Genomic DNA, 17541 nt, shown 5'->3' with positions numbered 1-17541 from the left:
AGAGAGCTGAGCCAGAAGGCAAAGCTCTCGATCTACAGTCAGTTTTTGTTCCTACCCTCACCTATGGTCATGAAGGCTGGGTCATGACCAAAAGAACAAGATCCAGGGTACAAGCGGCCGAAATGGGTTTCCTCAGGAGGGTAGCTGGCGTCTCCCTTAGAGAGAGGGTGAGAAGCTCAGTTATCCGTGAGGAGCTCGGAGTAGAGACCGCTGCTCCTCTGCGCCGAAAGGAGCCAGTTGAGGTGGTTCGGGCATCTGGTAAGGATGCCCCCTGGGCGCTCCCTAGGGGAGGTGTTCCAGGCACGTCCAGCTGGGAGGAGGCCTCGGGAGACCCAGGACTAGGTGGAGGGACGTCCAGCTGGGAGGAGGTCTCGGGGAGACCCAGGACTAGGTGGAGGGATTATATCTCTAACCTGGCCTGGGAACGCCTCAGGATCCCCCAGTCGGAGCTGGTTAATGTGGCCCGGGAAAGGGAAGTTTGGGGTCCCCTGCTGGAGCTGCTGCCCCCGTGACCCGACCCCGGATAAGCAGATGAAGATGGATGGATGGAGAAATGTTGGATGGATGGATAAAAAGGAACTGAGACAAAATATAAAAGAAACACTCGGCAATATAAAATGACATTTGTCAGATTTTAAAATAATCAACAATGAGTCCACGTCTTTGTCATTTGTTATTGATTTGAATTTTATTTAATTCTGTCTTAAATCTGGTTAGGATTGAGCTTGAAATAGTAGTTTTTTGTATTAGTGTTTTTGTTGAAAAAGATAGCTAGCCTATATTTAAAATATATATATATATATGTTGGTATATACATTATCATATGTTGATTTATTGTTGACAGTGTGATAAACATGTCAACAATACATTGTACTGTAAATGTGTTAATTAAAAAAAAATATATTTATTATATTATAGTGAGCTAATTATGCTTTTATTTTGAAGGCCGCTCGCCAAATGTCAGGCTCTGCTAACAGACTCTTGACTAAACTCTTTTGACTACAACTACGACAAGCGAGCAGTTTATTTATTCGCGAACACTCTGGTTTGGGAACAATAATATGTATATTATTATTATTATTATAATATAATAAGTTTTTAACACCACTTACCATCACTTTATGAGTTCTGTATTTATTTTTAGCAAAAAAGTCACTATTTATATCTTCATTTCATTTTTTTTTTCTTTTTTTTATTTCGAACAAAACTAAAAATACATATACACATACAGCATGTACCTATATATGTACCTATATATACATACATACATACATATGCATACATATGCATACATATCCAAATACACACACACACACATATATATATATATATATATATATATATATATATATATATATATATATATATATAAAGTGTGTAGGAACACACCAAAGGAAAAAGAACAATATAATATATATAATATATATCCATACAGTGTTTACAAGTAATATTAAAAATACCATTACCATTTCTGATTTAAAAAATGTGTCCGAAAAGGAGCAGGATGAAGCCGAAGCTCGTAAAGTTTCCTACCCCTCATTCACTTTAACTCATTTCTTTATATATGAGTTATATATATTTTTACATCTTACATATTTTCACTTCTGTTAAAAGTTAAACATTTCATGCGTCAGGCCAAATTAACATCAGCATTTTTTAATAAACAAACTTTAAAAACATTACAAAACTAAGAATACACAATCTCGTAGAAGATGTACATTCAATAAAACACATACAAAAGAATATAATATTCAACAGTCAGGGCGTTTGGGGAAAACAGCCGGTAAGGTCAGAATCATAATCAGAAAGGGTTTTATTGTCAAGTACGTTTTTTAACACGTACAAAGAAGTTGTCATGGTGTTGTTGGTGCACGTCACACATTCTCTAAATATAAGAAGAATAAAAAGAATGTAAACAATATTAGTATAAGCATATACACACAGTATGTATTAATAAAGATAAAATAAATGTAAAATAAATAATAAAATAATCACTATATCTATAGAAGAAATATCACTATATTATTAAGTTTCTAAGAGAACTTGATTTAGTAAAGAGGATTTAGGTTTTATTTTATTTATTTATTTTAATTTTTATTTGTTATTGTTTTAATTTGTATTTTTAATTTTTTTTTTTTTATTTAATTGTATTTTATTTATTTTTATTTGTTATTGTTTTATTTTGTATTTTTTAAATGTTTTAAAAAAAAAAATTATTTAATTATTTTTAATTTTATTTATTTATTTATTTTATTTATTTCCTGCATTTATCTCTCGTTTTCTACTACGCAATTATGCGCATGCGCAGAACGGATCTTACAGGCGGGACGGATCGGGTACTGACATTAACGTTCCAGTCCAGTTGGTGGCGGTAATGCGCCTTTAAGTTGGTTTGCCAACCGCCAATAACCCTTAAAGAAGAACCGCTCTGACTGTTGGCACTTGTCCGCCGGTGAAACGCAGCAATAAACTGTTGTTAACATCAGCCCTTCTCTGATCTGAACAATGAGTCGGAGCTATAACGATGAGCTGCAGTATCTGGATAAGACGGGCAAGAACTGCTGGAGGATTAAAAAAGGGTTTGTTCCAAACATGCAGGTGAGGCTCTGGACACTTTTCAGCTGTTAACGTGGCCAGCTAGCAGGTTAGCTTATAGCATTACAGTTATTACAGTTAGCACATGTTGGCTAGTTATGTGGATTTTAACCAGGCAGGGACTCCCTTCTGAAATACGAAACTAATACACTTAATGTAGTAATAATACACGGTATGTAGTCACAAGAACCAATGCAAAGGATCCCTGAAATCATCCGTAAACCAAAGATAAAACCTGCTGACGTAGTTTAGTGATAACACTGTTAGCTATAAAATCCTAGCCGTATTAAAGGGTGGATCCTAGTGATATGCAAACGTGTAAAATAAATCCAAATATAGTGTACAGTTTGGCTACGGAGGCATTTTAAGTCATAATTTACAGTTTTTCAAATGGGAAGTCGCGGAGTATAATCTGAACTAGACTGGGGTTTTATAATTGATATGAAATTGAGAGAATAAACTCTGGTAAGTTTTTTTTTTAACATAAACAAACATTTTATAAGGATCCAATACTTTTGGTTAAGAGATATAGGCCCAAACAATAACTATACAGTCAGTTAGCACATAGACTTTAACCAGGCAGGGACTCCCTTCTGAATATATAACAATAATAAACTGTATGTAGTCAGAAGAACCAATGAAAACTGTCGCAGATATCAGCCGTATACCAAAGATTAAACCCGCTGACGTAGTTTAGTGATAACACCGTGAGCTATAAAATAGTAGCCGACTTAAAGGGTGGATCCTAGTGATATCCATCCATCCATCTTCATCCGCTTATCCGGGGTCGGGTCGCGGGGGTAGCAGCTCCAGCAGGGGACCCCAAACTTCCCTTTCCCGGGCCACATTAACCAGCTCCGACTGGGGGATCCCGAGGCGTTCCCAGGCCAGGTTAGAGATATAATCCCTCCACCTAGTCCTGGTCTTCCACGAGGCCTCCTCCCAGCTGGACGTCCCTCCACCTAGTCCTGCGTCTTCCCTGAGGCCTCCCAGCAGGACGTCCCTCCACCTAGTCCTGGGTCTCCCCCGAGGCCTCCTCCCAGCTGGACGTCCCTCCACCTAGTCCTGGGTCTCCCACGAGGCCTCCTCCCAGCTGGGACGTGCCTGGAACACCTCCCAGGGGAGGCGCCCAGGGGGCATCCTTACCAGATGCCCGAACCACCTCAACTGGCTCCTTTCGACGCAAAGGAGCAGCGGCTCTACTCCGAGCTCCTCACGGATAACTGAGCTTCTCACCCTATCTCTAAGGGAGACGCCAGCTACCCTCCTGAGGAAACCCATTTCGGCCGCTTGTACCCTGGATCTCGTTCTTTCGGTCATGACCTCCAGCCTTCATGACCATAGGTGAGGGTAGGAACAAAAACTGACCGGTAGATTGAGAGCTTTGCCTTCTGGCTCAGCTCTCTTTTCGTCACAACGGTGCGATAAATTGAATGTAATACCGCACCTGATGAAAACATGTAACATAAATCTAACTATAGTGTACTGTTTGGCTACGTAGGCATCATAAGTCATAATGTACAGTTTTTCTAATGGAAATCAGCAGATTATAGGCCTATAATCTGACCAAGACTGGATCTTTGAAATGAAATGATATGATATTAAGAGATTGAACTGGACTGACCATAGTCTCGCATAGTCCACACAGCGTTCCTGGATGGGAGAACAACGTGCTCTGGTTGATTGGCATTTCTTTTAACCAATCACAATCGTCGTGGGCGGGGCTAAGCTCCGGACGGAGCCACGGCGCCTCTGCTAAATAATCTCGGGATGGAACTAGTTTTGGTGGAACATGTGGACGTTAGAGCTGGGCGATATGGCAAAAATCAAATATCACGATATCTTTGACAAAATGCCCCAATGTCGATATTGTAGCGTTGACTATTGATGCTTTCACAAAATGTTAACACAATGAGTTTTGATAAATAATCACCAATAATGTGGACATAATGACTAAGTGGGTAAAGGCAAACAATAGAACAGTTACAACAGTCCGGTAAGTTCAGAAAATAACATCACTTTACTGTAACGCAGCCTTTAAAACCAGGAAAAGACAACTTGTGTCATATCACGATATTACGATATCTAGTCTCATATATCGATATATTGCCCAGCCCGTGTGTAGAGCTGTAATCGGGCCTTAATATATATATATATATATATAATGGACCAACAGGTCCCGTGTCTCTGGACGGAGACCAGCGAAGGACATTAGAGCTTGAAGACGTAGATGTGACGTGAGCAACCTGTCTGAAAGTTGGAAGTCTTCTGGTAGCTGTGCCAAGAGAAATCTCAATCATTCCCAATCTAGCAGAGACGGAGAGCGTAGGTATATGTAAGGAGATAACATAGACACAGGCTCATTATTGATCACTAAAATGATAGTTAACATTAGTCATTACACTTAAACAGCTGATGGAAGTCCAAACTGCCTGAGAGCTTCTCCTGTACTATACGGTAACTCCTCTACTATGAGACAGGAAGTCTCGTGGTTATGACCCAATCGTTAGCCTATTGTTATAAAAAACGTCTGCTACGGAGCCATAACGTGAGCTACAAGGTAATGGAGCCTTTTATACATTGTTGTGTCTCTTTAGAAATAAACAACGGACAAATAGAGTCTGTAAACGCTTCAGATGTAAAGTTATTCTCTGTCAAAGTGACGTCAGAATGAATGGGAGTCAATGGGATGCTAACGGGATGCTAACGGGAGGTGATGGCTTGGTAGCATCAACATGGCGCCATAGGAGCTACTCTTTCCGAGGAGAAGCTGACCCTCTTGGTTAGAACGCCAACACAGAGACGGAGGAAGGGGACGGACATCCGAAAACGGACATCTGAAAAGAGTGACATCGGGCTGAAGTGGAACGTGATGGATAGACGTAGTAGGAGATAGATGTGGTAGATTAGACTGACCGTGAAAAGGATGGTATCCTCATACGTTTTGTCATATTTCAAACCGACACATTAACAGACTTTTTCTTTCAGGTGGAGGGAATTTTCTACGTGAACGAACCTCTGGAGAAACTGATGTTTGAGGAGCTTCGCCAGGCCTGCGGAGGGAGAGGTCAGCTGCTATTCACCGCTACTCTTTACCCGGTGAAATCCCTCTGAAGTCTGACTTCATTTATGGTTTCTGTCCTTCAGGTGGTGTGGGTGGATTCCTTCCAGCCATGAAACAAATTGGGAACGTGGCGGCACTGCCGGGGATCGTACATGTGAGTACACGATGTGTCCGAGTGACTGATGGGAACGGCAGTCTTTGAAATTGGTCCAGTATTAAGCGAGAGAAACGAGCAATGTAACGTTCCTGGGAAATTGCGCACTGTTTGCGTCAGTTAGCGTCCATTAAAAGTTCTGTTGTTGCTGCTGACAGACTCAGATTATTATTCTAAGTGTCTGACAACATTATGAAAGGATCCCTACAGAGATAGACCTTTTAGTTAAAGAGGAAGATCCTTTTAGTTTAACATGAAACAGCCCCGATATCACCATCACCAAACTCCACCAGACTCCATGTAAATAATCAGGACTTTTATCAACGTGAAACACACTTCATTCAAAGTGGACAGAAACTAAATCAAACTACCAAAAGCCGTCTTGGTTCATCTTTCCACTGTTCCAACAATCACCACTCTGGTTTGGTTGAAATAAACCCTTAATTCACCCATTTACATGTGGAGATATGCTGGCTCTATACACGCTAAAAGTCCTGATTATTTACATGGAGTCTGGTGGAAATATGCTGGCTCTATACACGCTAAAAGTCCTGATTATTTACATGGAGTCTGGTGGAGATATGCTGCTCTATACATGCTAAAAGTCCTAATTATTTACATGGAGTCTGGTGGAGATATGCTGGCTCTATACACGCTAAAAGTCCTGATTATTTACATGGAGTCTGGTGGAAATATGCTGGCTCTATACACGCTAAAAGTCCTGATTATTTACATGGAGTCTGGTGGATATATGCTGGCTCTATACACGCTAAAAGTCCTAATTATTTACATGGAGTCTGGTGGAAATATGCTGGCTATATACACGCTAAAAGTCCTAATTATTTACATGGAGTCTGGTGGAGATATGCTGGCTCTATACACGCTAAAAGTCCTGATTATTTACATGGAGTCTGGTGGAGATATGCTGCTCTATACATGCTAAAAGTCCTAATTATTTACATGGAGTCTGGTGGAAATATGCTGGCTATATACACGCTAAAAGTCCTAATTATTTACATGGAGTCTGGTGGAGATATGCTGGCTCTATACACGCTAAAAGTCCTGATTATTTACATGGAGTCTGGTGGGTTTGGTGATGGTGATTTCGGGGCTGTTTCATGTTAAACTAAAAGGATCTTCCTCTTTAACTAAAAGGTCTATCTCTGTAGGGATCCTTTCATAATGTTGTCAGACTCTTAGAATAATAACCTGAGTCTGTCAGCAGCAACAACAGAACTTTTAGTGGACGCTGACTGATGCTGAACATTAGTCCTGTAGGGTAACATTACAGCCCGGTTTACGGCTGCTGGTTACAGCGTTCTCGCTCACTACTGGACCAACTTAAACCATTTTTGTTCACATTGGTCACTTCCCAAAACATGGGAAAATATATTGAATTATACCGAAATGACCCTTTTAATTGGACAGCAAAAGCTCCATGCTGACCGTACTGTGTGTTTAATGGCTCCACAGAGGTCCATCGGTCTCCCAGACGTTCACTCTGGATATGGATTTGCGATCGGAAACATGGCTGCCTTCGACATGAACAACCCCGATGCTGTGGTGTCTCCAGGTAGGACGCACATTAGTTAATTATTCTCAGACAGACGCAAGACCTTCGGACCAAATCCAGGACGTTCTGGCGGGTTTATATCGATATGGTTTAATGTCGCGTTACATGACCCATTCCTTCTGTAAAGCCGTGCCTGTGTTTGGATCTCTCCTCTGCGCAGCCCCCCATTCACTCCCTCACTGCTCCCCTGCAACATGGAGAGTGCTGACATTTGTCTACAGTTGTAATTGTTATTACCACAGCTGTATATTGTTAAGTATGAGAGGAAACCTGTATTGGTACCAGTGTTTCCGCTGGTATCTCTGTGTTATTGCGGCCGCCACGGCAAAAAACACAGAAGTTATTGAATGCAACTAACTTCAGTGTGTTGAGTAATGTGAGACGGAGCCTGCTGGACCTGGGCGAGGCGGGAGGCGAGAGACGGGACCCATGGCCAGAATATCATGGTTCATCAAAATGCAGCCAGTGACGATACAGACATTTCATAGCTGACACAAGACGTGTGTAACGCCGCTGACCCGCCGAAGAGCATTCACCTCGTGCTGGACCCATTCATAATGAGTCAGCAGATACTCTGTTAGCAGCATACACAGTCCATCACACTCCCCCTCTCCCCCTCTGTCTCCCCCTCTCCCTCTGTCTCTCCCCCTCTCTCCCTCTCTCCCTCTGTCTGTCTCCCTCTGTCTCCCTCTGTCTCTCCCCCTCTCTCCCTCTCTCCCTCTGTCTGTCTCCCTCTGTTTCCCTCTGTCTCCCTCTGTCTCTCCCCCTCTCTCCCTCTGTCTCCCTCTGTCTCTCCCCCTCTGTCTCCCCCTCTCCCTCTGTCTCTCCCCCTCTCGCCCTCTGTCTCCCTCTCTCCCTCTGTCTCTCCCCCTCTCTCCCTCTGTCTCTCCCTCTCTCTCCCTCTGTCTCTCCCCCTCCCTCTGTCTCTCCCCCTCTCCCCCTCTGTCTCTCCCCCTCTGTCTCCCCCTCTCCCTCTGTCTCTCCCCCTCTCGCCCTCTGTCTCCCCCTGTCTGTCCCCCTCTGTCTCTCCCTCTGTCTCCCTCTGTCTGTCCCCCTCTGTCTCTCCCCCTCTCTCCCTCTGTCTCCCTGTTTTTTTTTTTTGTTTTTCTTTAAGATTTCGGCCTTTATTTTGATAGGAAAGCTGAAGACATGAAAGGGGGGAGAGGGAGGGGGGATGACATGCGGGAGAGGGCCGCAGGTCGGAGTCTAACCTCTATATAGGCCTACCAACTGAGCTATCCGGGCGTCCTCTCTCTCTGTTATTGTTGTTGAAAACCAGTGAAGGAGCTTTCTCAGAGATATATATATTTTTAATATATCCTAGGCCATTTATTTCAGATAACTTTCTGAATGTGTTGCAGCTGTATATGTTCAAACTGGTAAAGGAAACCCTGTCTTTGCATTTTATTTTAATCACAATCTGTTTTAATGAGAGAGCTTGTGAAAAGTGGCTTTGACTTAAATGTCATTTAGCCCACTTTGTAAAAAAAAAATACAGAGCTATATATCGTGTATCGCCATTCAGCGTTGCAGGCGACGCGAGGAAAGATTTGGGTGCACCTACGTTTTGTGCTGGTGCACCTAAATAAAAAGGTTAGGTGCACCAGAGCAACCAAGGCAAAAGGTTAGTCTGGAGCCCTGCTTTAAAGGCTCCTCAGTGCTCCGTGTGAACGTAAGAGAGAGGGAGAGCTGTCTGCTATCAGAGCAGAGAAAATATAGTTATAGAATTATATGTATTGTTCTTTTTGGTCCGGACTTTCAGATGTGAAACATCCCTATGTTTTAGGAAAATAACTCATGCTAAAAGTAATTAACATTAACAGAAGATAAGTCCCTGATGTTAGACGATTAGCTGCTGTGAAGACTCTATAGAAGTCTAAATCTGCACCACGTTGTGTTTGGCAGGCGGCGTCGGTTTCGACATAAACTGCGGCGTCCGTCTGCTGAGGACGAACCTGGACGAGGGGGACGTCCAGCCGGTGAAGGAGCAGCTGGCCCAGGCGCTGTTCGACCACATCCCCGTGGGGGTCGGGTCCAAGGGAGTCATCCCCATGGGGGCCAAGTAAGGAGCAAACTCAGGGACTCTGAAGTCTCCAAGGCTTTATTTACATATACACGCTGCTGCCTCCTGTTTATGCCCAGTATACGAGAATGTTGAGATATACGTGGTGTGTTCAGGGACCTGGAGGAGGCTCTGGAGATGGGAGTGGACTGTTGATGAGATGTGCTTGGTGTGTTCAGGGACCTGGAGGAGGCTCTGGAGATGGGAGTGGACTGTTGATAAGATATGCGTGGTGTGTTCAGGGACCTGGAGGAGGCTATGGATATGGGAGTGGACTGTTGAGATATGCGTGGTGTGTTTCAGGGACCTGGAGGAGGCTCTGGACAGTTGATGAGATGTGCGTGTTGTGTTCAGGGACCTGGAGGAGGCTCTGGAGATGGGAGTGGACTGTTGATGAGATGTGCGTGTTGTGTTCAGGGACCTGGAGGAGGCTCTGGACAGTTGATGAGATATGCGTGGTGTGTTCAGGGACCTGGAGGAGGCTATGGATATGGGAGTGGACTGTTGATGAGATATGCGTGGTGTGTTCAGGGACCTGTAGGAGGCTATGGAGATGGGAGTGGACTGTTGAGATATGCGTGTTGTGTTTCAGGGACCTGGAAGAGGCTCTGGACTGTTGATGAGATATGCGTGGTGTGTTCAGGGACCTGTAGGAGGCTATGGAGATGGGAGTGGACTGTTGAGATATGCGTGTTGTGTTTCAGGGACCTGGAGGAGGCTCTGGACAGTTGATGAGATGTGCGTGTTGTGTTCAGGGACCTGGAGGAGGCTCTGGAGATGGGAGTGGACTGTTGATGAGATTTGCGTGTTGTGTTCAGGGACCTGGAGGAAGCGCTGGAGATGGGAGTGGACTGTTGATGAGATGTGTGTGTTGTGTTCAGGGACCTGGAGGAGGCTCTGGAGATGGGAGTGGACAGTTGATGAGATGTGCGTGTTGTGTTCAGGGACCTGGAGGAGGCTATGGATATGGGAGTGGACTGTTGATGAGATATGCGTGGTGTGTTCAGGGACCTGGAGGAGGCTATGGAGATGGGAGTGGACAGTTGATGAGATGTGCGTGTTGTGTTCAGGGACCTGGAGGAGGCTATGGAGATGGGAGTGGACTGTTGATGAGATGTGCGTGTTGTGTTCAGGGACCTGGAGGAAACTCTGGAGATGGGAATGGACAGTTGATGAGATGTGCATGTTGTGTTCAGGGACCTGGAGGAAGCTCTGGAGATGGGAGTGGACTGGTCTCTGAGGGAGGGGTATGCCTGGGCTGAGGACAAGGAGCACTGCGAGGAGTATGGTCGTATGCTGCAGGCCGACCCCAACAAAGTCTCCTCCAAGGCCAAGAAGAGAGGCCTGCCGCAGGTATCCCAGCAGCCCCGGGGGCATATATCTTTTTATTTACACATATATTTACACGCCTCTTTATTTACACGTCTTTCATCGGATCGTATTTCAGTAACTTCCCTGTTTTTAATCACCTGTCCCGTTGCGTTGCAGCTGGGGACTCTGGGAGCAGGAAACCACTACGCTGAGATCCAGGTGGTGGACGAGATCTACAACGACTACGCTGCCAAGAAGATGGGCATCGACCACAAAGGTCAGGTGTGCGTGATGATCCACAGCGGCAGCCGAGGGCTCGGACACCAGGTCGCCACAGGTAGGAATCCCCCCCCCCGCTCAACACGCACCTGGAGGACGCGTTGGAGAGTTTATAACGTTTGAAGTTTGGTTCAGAAAGTCTGTAAACACTCAACACACACACCCAGGGTTTTTCCTGCATAGAGACATTTTTCAAATCTCATCACCAAACCCACCAGACTCCATGTAAATAATCAGGACTTTTATCATCGTAAAACACACTTCATTCAAAGGGGACAGAAACTAAATCAAACTATCAAAGCCGTCTTGGTTCATCTTTCCACTGTTCCAACAATCACCACTCTGGTTTGGTTGAAATAAACCCTTAATTCACCCATTTACATGTGGAGATATGCTGGCTCTATACACGCTAAAAGTCCTGATTATTTACATGGAGTCTGGTGGAGATATGCTGGCTCTATACACGCTAAAAGTCCTGATTATTTACATGGAGTCTGGTGGAGATATGCTGGCTCTATACACGCTAAAAGTCCTGATTATTTACATGGAGTCTGGTGGAAATATGCTGGCTCTATACACGCTAAAAGTCCTGATTATTTACATGGAGTCTGGTGGAGATATGCTGGCTCTATACACGCTAAAAGTCCTGATTATTTACATGGAGTCTGGTGCAGATATGCTGGCTCTATACACGCTAAAAGTCCTGATTATTTACATGGAGTCTGGTGGAAATATGCTGGCTCTATACACGCTAAAAGTCCTGATTATTTACATGGAGTCTGGTGGAAATATGCTGGCTCTATACACGCTAAAAGTCCTGATTATTTACATGGAGTCTGGTGGGTTCTGTAAAGTTCCTAAAGCTTATAAGGTTCATAAAGTTTTGGTTTGTAAAGAACATGAAGCTCATTTTGACATTTTGAACTTGAGGATTACATAAATATCCGCCAATATAAATATTTAAAGATTTCCGTTTAATTTCCGAAGAAGAACTCCTTTAAACAATTTTAATAAGCGTGACTTCTTCACAGAGCGACTTTAAATGAATCTAGATGTTGTTTTAAAATGCATAAATGTTGTTGTACAGACGCTCTGGTTGCCATGGAGAAGGCGATGAAGAGAGATAAGATCATAGTCAACGACCGCCAGCTGGCGTGCGCTCGCATCATGTCGCAGGAAGGCCAGGACTATCTGAAGGGCATGGCGGCGGCAGGAAATTATGCCTGGGTCAACCGCTCGTCCATGACCTTCCTCACCCGACAGGTAAACACACGCCGAGCATCATGGGACAGAGACTGGCTGGCGGAGACCGTCTGGAGGGAGACTCTCCAGGGGGAGAGACACTGTGCAGGGGGGGAGAGACACTGTGCAGGGGAGGGAGAGACACTGTGCAGGGGGGGAGAGACACTGTGCAGGGGGAGAGAAACACTGTGCAGGAGGGAGAGACACTGTGCAGGGGAGGGAGAGACACTGTGCAGGGGAGGAGACACTGTGCAGGGGGGAGAGACACTGTGCAGGGGGGGGAGAGACACTGTGCAGGGGGGGAGACACTGTGCAGGGGGGGGAGACGCTGTGCAGGGGGTGGAGACACTGTGCAGGGGGGGAGAGACGCTGTGCAGGGGAGGGAGAGACACTGTGCAGGGGGGGAGAGACACTGTGCAGGGGGGGGAGAGACACTGTGCAGGGGGGAGAGACGCTGTGCAGGGGGGAGAGACGCTGTGCAGGGGGGGAGAGACACTGTGCAGGGGGGGGAGACGCTGTGCAGGGGAGGGAGAGACACTGTGCAGGGGAGGGAGAGACACTGTGCAGGGGGGGAGACGCTGTGCAGGGGGGAGAGACTGTCCGGGGGGAGAACAGGGCCGGGATAATCGGCCTATCACTAGTCTTGAAGTTTTTGGATTGTTACGTATTTATTATCTGCTCTAGCATTTCCAACGTTTCAGACACAGATATGGAGATAATAACGGTCAGAAATGATGTGAAATGGCATTTTCATTTTAATGGAAGAACATAACTTTCTTGGGGGAGGAGCCCAAATACATGCACCTTAGTCTTCACAAACCACGGGGGAAACAGTGGGAATGGAACTAAAGGCCCTGACACACCAACCTGATAATCAGCCGTCAGACCGGTGGCGAGGTCACTGACTCGAGTCTGTTCCGTGCCGTCTTCATTTGGGCCGATTAGACTTGTTGAATCGGCCGGTGGGCAGTCGGACTCAAGGACCCATCTGATTGGTGGAGAGCTAGCCCTTGACTAGCGAATCAGTGCACTTATGTTAGCGTGACTAAGCCTCTCAACATCTGATGAACATCTGTTAAACTGACCTTTTGTTGATCTGAAATGAAGACAGATTCAGCAGCTGCACGGCCTGTTGCTCTCTTCAGATGTATTTTCGTAAAATATGAGATGGTATTCAGAACGAGCCACCATTAATGGTCGGCTTTGAAATTTGGGAGAAGCCAGACCCACGTGACGCGGTCGTCATTTCCGGTTTTTCGCTTTTTTGGGCGACAATACCGAGTAGCGCCGCCTGCTGTTATGGAGACGTATTACGTCTCGCGCAGAACGTACGCTGAAGTCGCGTCTCTTCGGTGCGTCCTGAGGCTCTTTCTGGACCTCGGGGGGACTGATCAGTCCGACTGGCTTTACTGCCGACGGTCGGCCGTCTGGTTGGTGTGTCAGAGCCTTACTCCAGTACTGTACTTCAGTACAAATGTTGAGGTACTTGTACTTTACTTGAGTCTTTTCTTTTCGTGCCACTTTCTACTTCTACTCCACTACATTCATCTGTTACAGCTTTAGTTACTAGTTACTTTAGTTACTCCTCTACATTCATCTGTTCCAGCTTTAGTTACTAGTTACTTTAGTTACTCCTCTACATTCATCTGTTCCAGCTTTAGTTACTAGTTAATAACAATATAACGACTACAAGTCCAGCTGAGATGATCAGACCATTAAACACACAACTGGTTGGAGAGAAAAGAGAGAAAGAGCAAGAAGGAAAGGAAGACAGAAAGGAGAGAGACAGGACTGAAAGACACAGAAAAACAGAAGGAAAAAGAGAGAAGGAAGGAAAGAGAGAGAGAGAAAGAAGGAAAGAGACAGAAAAGAGAGAGAGAGAAAGAAGGAAAGAGACAGAAAAGAGAGAGAGAGAAAGAAGGAAAGAAGGAGAGAGAGAGAGAGATTGACGTTTGGATAGTTTCCTCTTTCTAAAACGTGAGGATTCTTCTTTACTTTTACTACTTTAAGTATATTTCCCTGATGATACTATCACACTTTTACTGAAGGAACATTTTCACTGCAGGACTTTAACTCGTAACAGAGTATTATTACAGTCTGGTATTAGTACTTTTACTGCAGTAAAGGATCTGAATACTTCTTCCACTGCTGGTTATTTTTTCAGGCCTTTTCTAAAGTGTTTGTCACGACGCCGGATGACCTGGACATGCACGTCATCTACGATGTCTCGCACAACATCGCCAAAGTGGAGGAGCACATGGTGGACGGGAAGCAGAAGACTCTGCTCCTCCACCGCAAAGGATCCACCCGAGCTTTCCCCCCACACCACCCCCTCATCCCCGTAGACTACCAGGTACACATCTTCACCCTGGACCTGGAATGTAACCCTACAGGACTAATGTTCAGCATCAGTCAGCGTCCACTAAATGTTCTGTTGTTGCTGCTGACAGACTCAGATTATTATTCTAAGTGTCTGACAACATTATGAAAGGATCCCTACAGAGATAGACCTTTTAGTTAAAGAGGAAGATCCTTTTAGTTTAACATGAGACAGCCCCGAAATCACCATCACCAAACTACACCAGACTCCATGTAAATAATCAGGACTTTTATCAACGTGAAACACACTTCATTCAAAGTGGACAGAAACTAAATAAAACTACCAAAAGCCGTCTTGGTTCATCTTTCCACTGTTGCAACAATCACCACTCTGGTTTGGTTGAAATAAACCCTTAATTCACCCATTTACATGTGGAGATATGCTGGCTCTATACACGCTAAAAGTCCTGATTATTTACATGGAGTCTGGTGGAAATATGCTGGCTCTATACACGCTAAAAGTCCTGATTATTTACATGGAGTCTGGTGGAAATATGCTGGCTCTATACACGCTAAAAGTCCTGATTATTTACATGGAGTCTGGTGTAGTTTGGTGATGGTGATTTCGGGGCTGTCTCATGTTAAACTAAAAGGATCTTCCTCTTTAACTAAAAGGTCTATCTCTGTAGGGATCCTTTCATAATGTTGTCAGACACTTAGAATAATAATCTGAGTCTGTCAGCAGCAACAACAGAACTTTTAGTGGACGCTAACTGACGGTTTTCGCTTAATACTGGACCAAATTCAAAGATTGTTGTTCCCAAAAAGTCCCATGTTATTGTCCTTTTAATGAGTGCTTCTGGACGTTTGTTTTTGGTTGCAGCTCACAGGTCAGCCGGTGTTAATCGGAGGGACGATGGGAACGTGCAGTTACGTCCTCACCGGGACAGAACAAGGCATGACGGAGACATTCGGCACAACGTGTCACGGAGCGGTACGAGACTTTTTATATTTATTTGTTTATTTACAGAAAAATCAGTGTGTGTGTGTGTGTGTGAGAGCTCTGATGTGTGTGTGTGTGTTCTGGTGTGTGTGTGTGTGAGAGTTCTGATGTGTGTGTGAGAGCTCTGATGTGTGTGTGTGTGAGCTCTGATGTGTGTGTGTGTGAGTTCTGATGTGTGTGTGTGTGAGCTCTGATGTGTGTGTGTGTGTGTGTGTGTTTCAGCTCTGATGTGTGTGTGTGTTTCAGCTCTGATGTGTGTGTGTGTGTGTGTTTCAGGGTCGTGCGATGTCTCGGGCCAAGTCCCGCAGGAACCTGGACTTCCAGGACGTCCTGGACAAACTGGCCGACCAGGGCATCGCCATCCGAGTGGCGTCGCCCAAACTGGTCATGGAGGAGGTGAGCAAAGTCTTTATTTCCTCCCCTCAACAATTGTTCCTTTCCTTTGATCCCATATGGAGCCAGGTCGTTTTTCAGGTGAGCAGAGGGCCGTTAGGACAGCCGGACAGGAAGTAAAACGGCAAACAACAAATATTTTGACTAGATATGTTCCGGTACCAGATACTAGAAATCATATCGCATCCATACAGAGATAGTAGTATACAGCTGTTATACATCATATCATCCATACAGAGATAGTAGTATACAGCTGTTATACATCATATCATCTATACAGGGATAGTAGTATACAGCTGTTATACATCATATCATGTATACAGAGATAGTAGTATACAGCTGTTATACATCATATCATCTATACAGAGATAGTAGTATACAGCTGTTATACATCATATCATCTATACAGAGATAGTAGTATACAGCTGTTATACATCATATCATCTATACAGGGATAGTAGTATACAGCTGTTATACATCATATCATCCATACAGAGATAGTAGTATACAGCTGTTATACATCATATCATCTATACAGAGATAGTAGTATACAGCTGTTATACATCATATCATCTATACAGAGATAGTAGTATACAGCTGTTATACATCATATCATCTATACAGAGATAGTAGTATACAGCTGTTATACATCATATCATCTATACAGAGATAGTAGTATCGGTATCAGTTTTGACTGTATTATTGCTCGTCTCATATAGCTTTCTCACTTACAGTTTGGTCGAGCCCTAAAAAAGTCATCAAATAAGTTACTTAGCCATCGTAGAAAAAGCGAAAAAACTGAAGAAAGAAAGAAGTGACAAAAATGTCTGTCTTTTGTTTTCAGGCTCCCGAATCGTACAAAAACGTGACGGACGTCGTCAACACGTGTCACGACGCTGGAATCAGTAAGAAGGCGATCAAACTGAGGCCGATCGCCGTGATTAAAGGCTGAAGCCGCCGCACGAGTCGACATTTAAAGACTGTTCACGCTCAACGGGAGGAGACTTCTGTTCAGGAATCTGGAAGAGCAGAAGTTTGCTTTTTGATTTAGTTTTCATGGTTTGTTTTTGGGGGTGGAATGAATTTATGTTGAAGGAAAAATGAGATTCTAACCTGAAAGGAAAAATATAATTGTTTTTGTGTTTTCATATTTATGCAAAAATCTGTGATCCAAATAAAGATGATCAGCTTAAATCAGGTGTTTGGAGAACGTGTGTCCTGATATATCGTCTCCAAAACGTGTTTTATTCTAAAAAAAAGTCTTAATATTTCAAGAAAAAAAAGTTGTAATATTTCAAGGAAAAAAGTCGGAATATTTCAAGGAAAAAAGTCGTAATATTTCAAGGTAAAAAGTAATATTTCAAGGAAAAAAAAGTCGTAATATTTCAAGGAAAAAAAAGTCGTAATATTTCAAGGAAAAAAAGTCGTAATATTTCAAGGAAAAAAAAGTCATATTTCAAGGAAAAAAGTCATATTTCAAGGAAAAAAGTCGGAATATTTCAAGGAAAAAAAAGTCGTAATATTTCAAGGAAAAAAGTCGTAATAT

General features: G+C 44.0%; 1 protein-coding gene across 1 annotated transcript; it reads left to right on the top strand.

The window, feature by feature from the left end:
- Positions 1-2400: 2400 nt before the first annotated feature.
- Positions 2401-17194, top strand: rtcb (RNA 2',3'-cyclic phosphate and 5'-OH ligase). Its single transcript, XM_078273195.1, has 12 exons — positions 2401-2598; positions 5584-5662; positions 5743-5813; positions 7287-7386; positions 9292-9448; positions 10645-10801; positions 10937-11096; positions 12126-12301; positions 14445-14633; positions 15483-15593; positions 15879-15998; positions 16840-17194. The coding sequence occupies exons 1-12, from the start codon at positions 2506-2508 to the stop codon at positions 16945-16947; spliced, it is 1521 nt and encodes a 506-aa protein (XP_078129321.1). The 5' UTR covers positions 2401-2505; the 3' UTR covers positions 16948-17194.
- The last annotated feature ends 347 nt before the right edge of the window (positions 17195-17541 follow it).

Source organism: Sander vitreus, chromosome 17, assembly GCF_031162955.1.
Source record: "Sander vitreus isolate 19-12246 chromosome 17, sanVit1, whole genome shotgun sequence".
NCBI classification, from domain to species: Eukaryota; Metazoa; Chordata; class Actinopteri; order Perciformes; family Percidae; genus Sander; species Sander vitreus.
This window is presented reverse-complemented; position numbering and strand designations above follow the sequence as displayed.